Genomic DNA, 12540 nt, shown 5'->3' with positions numbered 1-12540 from the left:
ACTCCTGAACTAAAACAAAACACTCATCTGAATGGAGTGGCCATGCTTTTTGCAAGCTGTTATTTACTCATGCTCCAAGGGGATTGTAGGCTTGATTTGGAAGTTCTCCCATGGATTTAAAAAAAAACAAAAACCTCTGTATAAGTTAAATCAGTATGTCAGAAAGAATAGCCAAGCCTAGTTATCAGTGTCAGGGCTGCCACTATCCACGGTATAAGCCATGCATGATGCCCTGGTGGTTATATAGGCTTTCAGAAGGACTGATGCTGTCACAGAGACAATATTTTTACACTTTGCTTTGTGGTCTCTGTATGTTCCTAGCCTTTTCCGGGCACTTATTCCAGCATACAAGACTGAGGAGGGCCATGCCTAACAGTACTTCCCTATGTGTGTGCAAACAAATGCCTTCAGAGTGTAACACACCATTGTTGCATGGGCTTGCAAGCATATCGTTGGGTGGACGGGCAAGCCTGAGATTTTGCAGCAGTTTGGAAGGATATACCTAAGTTGGTTTGCTTTTCTTTTCTCTAGAAGATAGGACATCTTGTTTAAAGTACAATGTCAGTCAATGCAATTGTTAGAGTGTATGTGGAGGGATGTTTCGAAAAACTTGTGGGAAGCAACCTGTCGTACAGAGAGACATGTTACTTCCAGCACAGAGACATGGTAGATCTCTGATCCCCAGCCTTTCTGTTACCGTTTCCCCGAAAATAAGACCTAACCTGAAAATAAGCCCCAGTATGATTTTTCCGGATGCTCATAATATAACAAAATACCACAAAAATAAGACCCAGTGAAGCGAAACACCGCCCTCCACCATTGTGCAGCAACCAGAAGATGACATGACTGTATTTGAATAAATGTAGATGGTTGCACTTGACAATAATAAAACATCCCCTGAAAATAAGCCCATATGCACTTTTTGGAGCAAAAGTTTCGGGGAAACATGGTAACAAAAGATGGGCTAAGCAGCACTTGAGGTGAAGAGCAGGTTTTGTCACCCAAGTATAGTGTGATCCATTGACCTGGACGGATTGCTAAAGTCAGGATCTTGCGTTTATGCATATGTATATGTTTCAAGGTACACATATTTCCTCTGTAGGGGGAATTCCACCAGGAAACATGGCCCTTGTTATTTCTGTATCCTTGTTCCCCATGTTATCCATTTTTATCACCCTGGAAAAACGAAGCTGCTTCTATTATTTCTTCTACTACTTGATTTCTCTTTCACCGCAAAACTATCCCAGCAATTTCAGGAGGCTGGAATGCCCCTGGGAGGGTAAGAATAGCCAACAATGGCAGAGATAATTCCTGCTGCCTTTTGTCTCCTTGCAGTTGTCGGGGCAGAGGTGAGAGCCGTGAATCAGATTGGGGCGCTCTTGAATTTAACTGTCCTCCCTAAGAAACACTTGTTTTTTTCTCTCTACCACCTTGGGAAGCCTTATTTCATTGCTTCTCTTTCTGGTTAGATTTTAAGCATTTCTCTCCCACTGCTGCTACCTCCATGTTTCCCCCCCCCCACTCCATTTAGATTTTTGTCGTTTTTGAAATCACTTAATTTCTTCTTATGCCTTCTGTAAGTGAGGATTCTTGGAACTGAACATGGAATGTGGGGACTCGCTTGGCTTCTTAATCATTGCTCTCAGCTACAATGTGACTGTCATAGGTGAGTATGTTAAAAACGTGCATCTAAATCATTACTTAAGTTTGGCATTGTTTGTGAAAGTTGCATCCCAAAACTTTTTGGCTGTGTTGTATGCTATTTGTAAACCATGCTCCTCTTAATAGTAGCACTCAAAAGATGGCTCTACTGCTCTGTGATGAATCATGTTAATTGGGACTGAAGACTATTTTCCTTTATTAAATGTAATGGGAATGGCTTTTCAATTACTGTAGTTACTTGATGTAATATATATGAAGATGGCAAAAAATGTTAACAGACTGAATTCAGTATGATGCGTGTAATACTGTAACTCATTTATTACCAGTGCGATAGTTAAGATGGTAAGAATGCTTCTTGAAGAAACTTGATGAGCTTCTGTTGGCCCTAACGGTTGGTTATGTAAAAATTTGCCATTTAAGCTGAGTTTAAAATATACTTTTAGGGTAGGAATGAGCTGGGATTCCTCCTTGATCAAAATAAGAATTCTGACTGATTGATTTGTGAGACAAGATATTCTCTTGACTCTTTCAGACTGTTTCAGATGTTACAAGTAGCTTCTAAATTATACGACCAGAATCTTCTACTCATGTGCAGTGGAAAGTTATGCACTTGCCTGTTCTTTCCTGGTGTTTAAACGAGAGATTGGCGACTTCTTTGTGCATGTAGAAGCCCTGTAGCTTTCTACCGGTTGGTCTCTCTGTCTTGCACAACTGCCAGACAGATCACACAATGCTTGGTGGCATTACATTCCACTAACAGGATACTGGCCTGTACATTTATTTCTTTACAGCGCATTCTTGGAGTATTGCTCCAATCCGTGCATAACAAGGAGGCATTAGGACATTTTAACTGGTCAAAACACTGATAGACATGTCGCAAATATTTATGGAAAAAGCCCAATGGCAAGGATTGAGCCTGCTTATGCCGTCTGACTTTTGGTGGTGGTGGGGAATAGGAAACTGAGAAGTCAGGAAGAATAAAAGATTCCAGAAGAGCTAATACTCATGAATGGCACAGACCACTGACCTGCAAAGTTGTGTTTTATGTTCTGCTATACCATGTAACAAATCCAGCATTTCTCCTACCTAGATCATTGTCTTCCAGAAGACATGCCTCTTCACTCACTTCCACACTTCTTAGTCCAGACAACCATCACTGGTCTGAGCATCATCATCAATATATTTGGTACATGAATGTATTTAAGGATAGCTGATTTCAGGCTTCTCTCTTGGATCCCAACCGGATGCCAGAATAGTGAAAAAGTGAACAGTCTCTACCTTGTGTACCTTAGCCACATTCTTCTATTGGTGGCAAGACACAGGTATCTGTGAAGAGCAATGAAGTTGAATGCCACACCTTCATTATGCAGCCTATCTATTTGCACCCATATGTGACAGAAAAGAAAAATCTGTTGAGGATTTTAAGGGGTCATGAAATCTTAGGTACCTGGGAAGCTGCCGTCTACCAAACCAAATCAGTGGTCCATTCAGCACAGCACGTGGATGGACTATTGATTTATTTTAGTCAAAGGCAGCTTCCTAGAAAAAGCCCAGAAAGCCATACTATTCAACAATGATCAACATGGCTTTCCAGGCAAGCTCTTTTCCTATGTGGAGGTCCTTGGTACATATTCCATTTTTGTTCCCTGTCCAAGACCTGATCCTGTTTTGTTCCCAAACTGAGACAAGATTGAGAGCCTTCAGTTATCAGATGAGTATTGATCCTTATTTGAGCTATTAAGGACTCTTTACCCCTGTCTTGGATGGTAGGTGAATGAATCTTTGGTGAACTAATCCTGACGTTTCCCTGGATCTAGAATTAAAATGAAGATCTTCTTCAAAATTAGTTACCAGCCAGGCTCATAAATTCATTATGGTTTCACGGCATGACATGATGAGGATGTCTCTGCTTTTATTGATCAGTTCTCCACTTTGTTTCTCCTTTCCAGGAAAAATATGGCTAACTCTTGTGATCTTGCTGAGATTCATGGTGATTTTCCTGGCTGCCTATCCGCTCTACCAAGATGAGCAGGAACGCTTCATCTGCAACACGTTACAACCAGGATGCTCTAACGTCTGCTACGATATTTTTGCTCCGGTATCACACTTCCGTTTTTGGCTCATTCAGACGGTATCTGTGCTGCTCCCTTATGCTGTGTTTGGTGTCTGTGTCTTGCACAGTGTAGTCAGGCAGATGGTGAAGGCATATTCCTCCCCTTACCATCGGTACAAAGAGACAAAAACTTCCATGGGCCACAGAAGTACAAAGAAATCATTCAAAGGGGCAACAAAGAACAGAATTGCCTACATGTCAAAAGAAATGGATATTCCTGATTTTTCAGGAGCTTACACAATGCAGCTTCTTTTGAGAATAATGATAGAAGCTGGCTTTGGAGCTGGCCATTATTATCTCTTTGGATTTTCCGTTCCAAGACGCTTCTCCTGTAACCAGCTACCTTGCACAAGTTTTGTTGACTGTTACATCTCCAGACCCACCGAGAAATCTATCATGATGCTTTTCATCTGGGGACTCAGCGGCTTCTCATTTCTCCTTAGCCTCGTTGACCTGGTCTTTGCCTTCCGAACCAATGCTGTAAGAAATCAAAGAAGGAAGCTGCTTTTGGAAAGGAACGCCACTGAGGAGAAAGGCAGCCCCAGCCTGTACCAAGCTAACCAGCCCAACAAAGACTTGCTCAACTATGGAAGCACTGCCATCACTGACAACTGTTTGCTTGGCGGTGAAGGAAACGAAACCCACTCCTTCCAGCCCATTTTGACTCCTCAGCAAATGATCAGCACCAACCTCAACAGTAACAGCAATAAATCGTGCATTGCAGCTGGCAATCCAGATGCCAAGGGAGTGCTTCCTGAGCAGCCTGAAACTTTGAATGAGCAATCAAGATACGAGCAACAGCCGTGCTCTCCCAAAGGAACGTTGTCTTTTAAATCCCAGAACGGATGCCACCGTAGATCCCATTCATCTGCCAGTTGCAACAAGCCCTCGGTTCATTATTCCATCGTGGAGAGGAAGGCTTCTGACGTACAGTCTGTCTGCAGTAGCGCTGGATGCTCAAGATCCAAAAAATCTGAATGGGTTTAAAATGTCACATAGGAACATGGATTATTGAGCTGCTTGCATTCTCAAAAGGCTGCTTCTGTGCCACTGCCAGTATAGTAGGATTATCATTGCTAATATTGGAAGCGACATAGGAGGTGTTTGGTTTCTTAGTTTTGCAATATTATTATAGATAGGCTTTTAGTAAGAGGTTCATAAATGTAGTGTATTCTCATGATGGATGGAACCACTTATTTTACCACTAAGCAGAGTGTCTAAGCTGTAGATTTTAAAGAGAAGGTGATCTCCTTTTATACAATACAGTTGCAGGAGTAGGTGATACCTTTATAGAACAGTAAAGGAATCATACAATCTGCTAGCTTTTGTAGATCAGATGTCTGCTTACTTGGGCGGGCTGCACCAGCGTCTTAGAGTCCAAAGGTTCTCGGCTTTTGCCAGATTTTTTGTCTAATAGGTAACATAAGTTGGAGAGGGTGCAGGCTGCATTAAAGTTGTGGTTTTGAAGTTACAGCTGAGGAAGCTATTGATTGGATATCACACCCCATTTCTTCAAACAAGCAAGACTAGGCCTTTTATACAACTACTCTTACACAAAGGGAAAAACACTTACTAACTTCACCCCATCCCTCCATTGTGTCCCTGTTATGACCACTCCACACTGACGCATCCCATCTAGGATGATCTGAAGGTGGAGTTTGTTCTACATGGTAGCTTCCTTCTCTCGATGTCTTCTTCTACCTCCATTTTCTTTGTGTCCTTATTCTGTATGGGATTGCAAGACATGATTTTTCCTTTCTGAATTGGTTTTTGAGCATGATACCCCTTCGCAAATGAACCCCTTTTCATAATGTGCACATTTATTTGTGCATTTCATTGAACACAAATACTTTCCCTTCATTGGCTGAAATGTTTGTGAGGGATGGTTGTTGGGTTTTTTAAAAATTTCTTAGACTTCAAATCCCATAATTCCCCATTCTGACTTACACACACCTTACAGACACCTAAATGTGACTCACTCAGGAGAAAAGGCCTAAACTGGGAGGCTTTAAGATAAACTAGGCCTTGCTGTACCCAACTTCTTGTTCTTGCCCTGGTTCTAGCTGGCAGCTTTATTTCTGAACAGGAAGCTAGGTGAAGCTAGTGTTAGCTGAGCCCTAAATCCTTCCAGTTTGGGCCTTTTGAGCTATATTTAGGCATGTGTAAGGTATGTGTAAGTCAGGTAGAACTCCCAGAATGGAGAATAATGGAATTTGTAGTCTAAGAAATAAAAAAGCCCCATCCTTAATGTTTGTACTTAGGAAAGTATTCTGGTTGAAGGTTGTAATCTTCCACGATGTCAAAATCCAAAAGCAAGGTGAGCAAGAATTCCTCTGCTCTTCAGCGCTTCACCAGGTTCTGTTCCTACCTTCCCCAAAAAGAAGAAATGGGCAGAATTATTTCATAATAAGCAAATATGAGAGAACTAGAGATGAACTTGATGGTTCATCCCCATTCATTTACTGGCTAAAGAGCAGAACCACAGATCAGCTCTTCAACCAGTAAATGAACCTTGCCATACTGGTGATTTGTGCCCATCACTAGAGTGAACGAGTTATTATTAATTATTATCATTTGCTGAGCTGTCAGGTCTGATTTCTTTTTCTTGACAAAGTCTATGAAGAATTTAGAATTCCAAATCTTTGGAATGGATAGTAGCACCCTGGCCCAACAATTTGTCAGTTGTGTATTCTTTTCACATAGTAATTCCATTGTACACAGACTACAGCATTGTACACAGGGGGCTTCTTTGCTCGTTCATTGGAAGGAACCCGGGCACATCTTTTCCTGTTTCTGGAGAAGAAAGTACAGAAACTTCTCTGTGCACATGGGTGTTCATGCACATACTCAAGGATCTTGACCAGTATATATTTTATAGTTATGAAGGAAGAAAGCTGAGACAAAACAACAGCAACAAACACCTCTTAAACACCAATTTCTGGAGCTAATGTGACAACCCTAAACCATCTACAAGGGAGGAAGAGTTCAGATTGTGGTGACATGACTCTCTAGACCAGGGGTGTCCAACCTTTCACCTTCCCTGGGCCACATTAGAAGATGAAAATTTGGTTTGGGCCGCACATAAATTTGGTTTGGGCCACATGGGGGGGCAGCCCTAGCCGTCCTCCACAGCCCCGCTCCAAGCGCGCTTACCGGCAGCTGCGATCTCAGACAGCAAAGGCTGCCAGCTTCGACTCCAGTGGCTTTATGGGGCCAGGAAGGGATCCACCTATTGACGGGGATGGCACAATGCAGTCACACAGCCCCCTCTCCCCTCCCCTCCTGCTCCTTCCTTCCTTCCCTCTCTCCCCCCCACCATTGTGACGTGCCCCGGCCACATTCCAGCTGCAAGCGCCAGCAGTGTAACTTGAAACTTTGGAATTTCTTTAAAAATAAAAAATTGCACTGGGCCATATTATGAGCCGACCTGGGCCGCATGCGGCCCTCGGGCCACAGGTTGGACAAGTCTCATCTAGATATTATTGGAATGCAACTCCTGTGTTGACTTAGCCAACACAGCCACTGGTGAGGGATGATGGGACTAGGGTCCAACCACAACTGGATGCCCAGAAGTTCTCCGCTCGTGTTTTGAGATTGTTTTGATACCTTCCTAGGTGGTTTGTGTAAAATAGTAATTCTTATTCATAGCTTTTTATTAATTTGAAGTGCATGCATGTTTAAAAGGCAGCATATCTCTTGTGTTTATCTCTGTCGTCATCATTCTTGAAATTATATGTGCAAAATGTGTAGTGACAAGTATTCCTTTTAGATGTATTGAGATAATTTTTCTGGCTGTGTAGCGACTCAATAGCTTCAAGTCTCCCCAGAGCAGACCATCCCCTTTTCTCTCATTAATTGGTACTTACAATCTCAACAGTGAGATGTGGCACTGCGGGTTAAACTGCAGAAGCCTCTGTGCTGCAAGGTCAGAAGACCAGCCGTCATAAGATTGAATCCATGTGACGGTGTGAGCTCCCGTCGCTTGTCCCAGCTCCTGCCAACCTAGCTGTTTGAAAGCATATAAAAATCAAGTAGATAAATAGGTCCACCTTGGTGGGAAGGTAACGGCGTTCCGTGTCTAGTCGCGCTGGCCATGTGACCACGAAAACTGTCTACGGACAAGCGCTGGCTCTACGGCTTGGAGACACCGCACCCTAGAGTTGGACACGACTGGACTAAATGTCAAGGGCAACCTTTACCTGTCAAACCCAGAAAAAAAATCTTATGGCAACTTAAAGAAGTTTTATTCGGCATAACCTTTGATGGACCATCCTCGAGTTTGATTCTCTATCTGAAGAAATAGACTACAATCCATGTTCTTCTTTTAAAATGTCACATCTTTGCTGTTTTCGCTACAACACACAGCTGCCTCCTTGGAAATGACTGATCTACTTCATTGTCATACAAGAACTTCACACCTCGGCTTTATTGTGCTAGAGTGTAAGATTTAAAGGCTGTATCCAACTACTTCTCTCTATCAGCTGGTGGAAACACAGAATTGTGCCCCAAGCATCTCACATCTGCTCCAGAATGTTTCCGAGTAAACCATTTCTCAAGAGAAAATTGGGCAACCATCTGTCAGATCTGCATTGATTTGGATTTTTGCCTTGAGCAGGGGGTTGGCCTCCATAGCCTTTTAGGCCTTTTCCAACTCAATGATTCTATGATGTTATGATTCCGTGATTTCATGACGCATCTACTTTGCTTGTAATGTGCCACCCGTAGCCTTCAATACTGTACAGATTTTCCTAAACATGAGACCCCCTGAAATCAATGAATTTGGCCTTAGTAGGTGAGCACAGGACTGATGTATAAGAGGCCACATTAAAAGCCTGTGTTTTGAACACAACACAGTTGGTGTCTCCACAGGAAATCCTACGGTCAAAAACATGCAAAGGAAACCAGCCCTTGATATTCCATAAAGAATGCAAGCTAACCGCTCAGATTTGAAACATTGCATCAGATCATCTGAACAAGGAATGGGGTGGAAAGTACTGAAGCTTTTCCCAAAGAGCCTGGACTGGAAGACAGTCCAAGAGTTGCAGGAGAGGGCTGGAGCAAGCCGACAATACCTCTTCTTTCTCTGAAATTTGCTCACATCAGCCTGCTACCAGCTGAAGTAAATTATAGTCATATAAGGCGAGAGCTGAAATGTGCCTTTGCAAATTGTCATATTATTTATTTTGCAGGAGTGAACGGAAACACCCGTTTCTTGAACTGTTACTATTCAACATCAACATTTCCTCCAATGTTTATGCCAAGTATTATTGAGATTTATGATCCCTGGCAGAAGAAAACAAGCTAAACTTTTCATTGGAGCCCTCTGCAAAGGGAAATGCCTGTAATTAAAAAAAGAAGAAGCTTGACTCAACATTTTCTGGGCACTGTGTATTCACTTCCAATTCATTTTCATACCATCCCTCAAAATTTACTGAATGAAATCTTGGGTTTATTTCTAGCCATGGACAAGGATGGACTTTAGGCCCTTCAAACTTTGGCAAACTCTCCAATGGCACCACTCGTCGTCGCTTAGGCCTTCCACGCCTCACAGAGGTTTTCGGTACTCCTGGGCCACCAATTCGCTGGCAGTCCTGCCACTTATTCCTACAGCAACACACATATATTCTCAGGTGGAATAACACACATCAGCCTGCAGCTCCAAAATGGCGGCGATTATCACAGAAAGCTTTTCTTCCTTGGGTAACCAACCAAATTCTCAGTGGACAACAGAGATGCAGAGAAGTGGAACTTGCCTAAATATTGCAGCAGCTGCTTCCTATCATTTGAAGAGCTCACTGGGATAATAAGGCAGTAAGACAGGGCATCCGATGAGAAAACCTTTGGGTCTCGCTATGTGGGTTTGGCCCTATAGAGAGGGCAGTGCATTATATAAAGTTTTCAAGACTTCTAGTAATACAAGGATGGGCAAAGTGCTGCCTGTGTATGTGGCCAATTTTGTCGAACCTGTACCTCTTCAGCTTGGGGAAAAAAACCAGTGTAGTGGTTTTAAATGGTCATATTTTGCTCCTCAAAGGGGAAGCTATAAAATGGCATGCCTCCCTCAGATTTTATATTTTAAAAATCAAGATTTTATTCATTCACACCTATGAAAGGCAGACTTTAATATATGTGACCAATACTCCCTGCTATTTCAAACTACAGTATAAGGAAAAATACAACTTCTTGTGTGTGAAGCAACAGTGCCTCACAGGACAGGAGAATCCTTTTTAGACTACAGGTAACAGAAGAACCTGAACAACATGGCCAGTGATAATGGTAGCGGGACGATTCTGGGACTAATCGTCTCCCCCCCACCCCCGAAAAAGAAAGAAAAAGAAAGAAAAGAAATGGAAGAGGAAAAAACTTTTCCAATAATGTTGGAATTTTACAGGGAACTCTCTTCATTGTCTGATTCCATGCTACTTTATATCAGAATGGAGAGTACGGTATATCTTTTCTTCGCCTTCATCACAAAATACAGTAACTCAGTTCTTTGTCTAGTGATGCCATGAATCCAAAATCTGTTACTCCTGTATTATTACTGAGAAGCTTGTTCTGCTAAAACATAGAAGGGACATGCTGCTCTCTAGAGGAAGTGGGAAAGCTTGCTTAAAGTGTCCACATAGAATCTGCTACATTTGTGGGACATCAGCTTTAAGATTCAGGATTGGTTTGGTCAGTGCATGTTCACAGTAAATGATGTACACAATTATTTAAAATTGATTAGGTGAATTTTGCAGGCTCAAATCAATTTATTTTAAAAAAAACTTTAAAGTGAAAATTGGCTCACCTCTTTGGTATGTGGTGGAAAGCCATCTCTAGGTTTTCAGTGTTTAATCCCAACCTCCCCCCTGCCCCACTATTTTATTTTAGCAGGACAAGGATACAAGTATAGACAGAGAATAAAGGGTTTTAAAAAGCACAGACTCTTCAAAACCCTTGCCTGGAAATGTAAATAACAACACATTTTGGCACTAGATTATGCCATTTAATGGAAAGCAAGCAATGAGTTTTAAATTTTACCCAACATTTTGGCTGTTGGGATTTTACCAACAATGTTATTAACAGCTGTAATATTTCTGATATTCAATTGTGCCTTGCTTTGCATCTTTGAAGCACACAAAGCTGACTTAATAGAATGTCAGGCCGTCTACCTAAAAGTGTCAGTTCTGAGGGCAAGCATTTCCCCAGTCTCAGGCAGGATGATTTCCTGCTCCTACCTAGAGATCCCCAGCAGTCTTCCATTTAAGTATGCCTGACCCAAAACTTGGATGGAATCGTATTGCATAAATACAGGTCAACGCAGCAGCATAATTCCACTGATGGAACTTTCAGTGGTGAATTGCTTCCAGAGAAAAATTTGGCGCTGGTTTTTATGGTCTTGCATCAAATAAAACTCTTGGGTGACAAGGAAAATACAGTGCCAACTTCTTAAAAGAGAGCCGTTCACCACTGAAAGAGATGCTGAGGGAGTTTCTCCACTAGACATTAAGGAACAGGATGCTCGGCCACTGAATGTATGGCTTCAGAGTCTGAGAATTGTACAATTACACTTTTTAGGAAATCATTATATGAATTGCACTCTCTGTGCCAGCAGAGGGCATCACAAAGAGTTGTGTTCCTTTTCCTCATGGCACAGTCAGGAACAGATGGGCATCTCAGAATATGTCTGTCACGGCTGCAATGAGGAGAGAAGCTGCATCAGCAGAAATGATCCTTGCCATTCAGCACTGGAAGAGACAGGATAAATCTCTTTCAGAGGAAATGCAAGCATCCTCCTTTGGAATCTTAGAGAAAACAAATGTTGCAGGGCGACAATTTTGCTGAGGCTGCAGGCAGCCACGTCTGAGGTACTCCATATGGTGGAAGCTCCTTCCCCGTTTCCTTTTCTCTTTCTGCAGCAGGCAGTATTTTGTGGCCATTGATCAGACTCACTCCACACCAGACTATTTGGGGGTGGATAGGCTCTCGCCTTTTGCTTTTCTCTTTGCTCTTAATTTTGTAGATTATGATTAGACATGGGATACTCATATTCATAGGGATGTGGTGGCACTGTGGGCTAAACCACAGAAGCCTCTGTACTGCAAGGTCAGAACACCTGCAGTCGTAAGATCGAATCCACGCGACGGAGTGAGCTCCCATCACTTGTCCCAGCTCCCACCAACCTAGCAGTTCGAAAGTATGCAAATGGAAGGTACCACCATGGTGGGAAGGTAATGGTGTTCTGTGTCAAGCCATGCTGGCCACGTGACCACGGAGGATTGTCTTTGGACAAAACGCTAGCTCTATGGGTTGGAAACGGAGATGAGCACCGCCCCCTAGAGTCGGACACAACTGGACAAATTGTCATACCTTTACCTCTACCTTACTCATATTCCTGGGGATACGAATATGAATATTGGTCCCACAGGTGGACCATCCTTCCACAATTGGCCGGTCCACTTACGGCTTGGAATGCAGCATGCACGGCTGTTGTCATTTGCGTTGCGCCAATCATGGAAAGAGCCCGGCCGGTGCTTTCCCACCTCCACACAGCCATACACATTGTTGAGGAGGCAGGATGACAAATCTTCTCATCTCAGCTGTTGAGCAGTTTGCTGTGTGGGGAAGCACCAGCGATTGGCATGACGCAGATGATGATGGTTGTGCATGCTGCGCGGCAAGTGGTAAGTGGACTAGCCAGTTTGGGGGGGAGGGAAGGGTCTAGTTTCCTCAAGCACCTGTGATGCCAATATTCATATTTGTATCCCTGGAGATATGAATAT

General features: G+C 42.8%; 1 protein-coding gene across 2 annotated transcripts; it reads left to right on the top strand.

The window, feature by feature from the left end:
- The first annotated feature begins 1126 nt into the window (after nucleotides 1-1126).
- GJD4 (gap junction protein delta 4) lies at nucleotides 1127-5333 on the top strand. 2 transcript variants are annotated; one of them, XM_020801988.3, is made up of 2 exons: nucleotides 1127-1666; nucleotides 3612-5333. In XM_020801988.3, exons 1-2 carry the CDS (start codon nucleotides 1603-1605, stop codon nucleotides 4760-4762), a joined length of 1215 nt encoding a protein of 404 aa, XP_020657647.3. In that variant the 5' UTR covers nucleotides 1127-1602; the 3' UTR covers nucleotides 4763-5333. The 2 variants fall into 2 exon arrangements, with proteins under 2 accessions (XP_020657647.3, XP_072859025.2); XM_073002924.2 differs by lacking the exon at nucleotides 1127-1666 and adding an exon at nucleotides 2643-2848.
- Nucleotides 5334-12540: the final 7207 nt, after the last annotated feature.

This window comes from Pogona vitticeps, chromosome 6 (genome assembly GCF_051106095.1).
Source record: "Pogona vitticeps strain Pit_001003342236 chromosome 6, PviZW2.1, whole genome shotgun sequence".
Classification (NCBI taxonomy): domain Eukaryota; kingdom Metazoa; phylum Chordata; class Lepidosauria; order Squamata; family Agamidae; genus Pogona; species Pogona vitticeps.
Note: the sequence above shows the minus strand (reverse complement) of the source record. Positions and strands in the feature narration are given on the sequence as shown.

Coding starts and splice junctions, on each gene's coding strand:
- GJD4 (XM_073002924.2), top strand. CDS start 2,773: ATGCCTCTTCACTCACTTCCACACTTCTTAGTCCAGACAACCATCACT. Junction 2,849..3,611: donor CATCATCATCAATATATTTG/GTACATGAATGT, acceptor TCTCCTTTCCAG/GAAAAATATGGCTAACTCTT.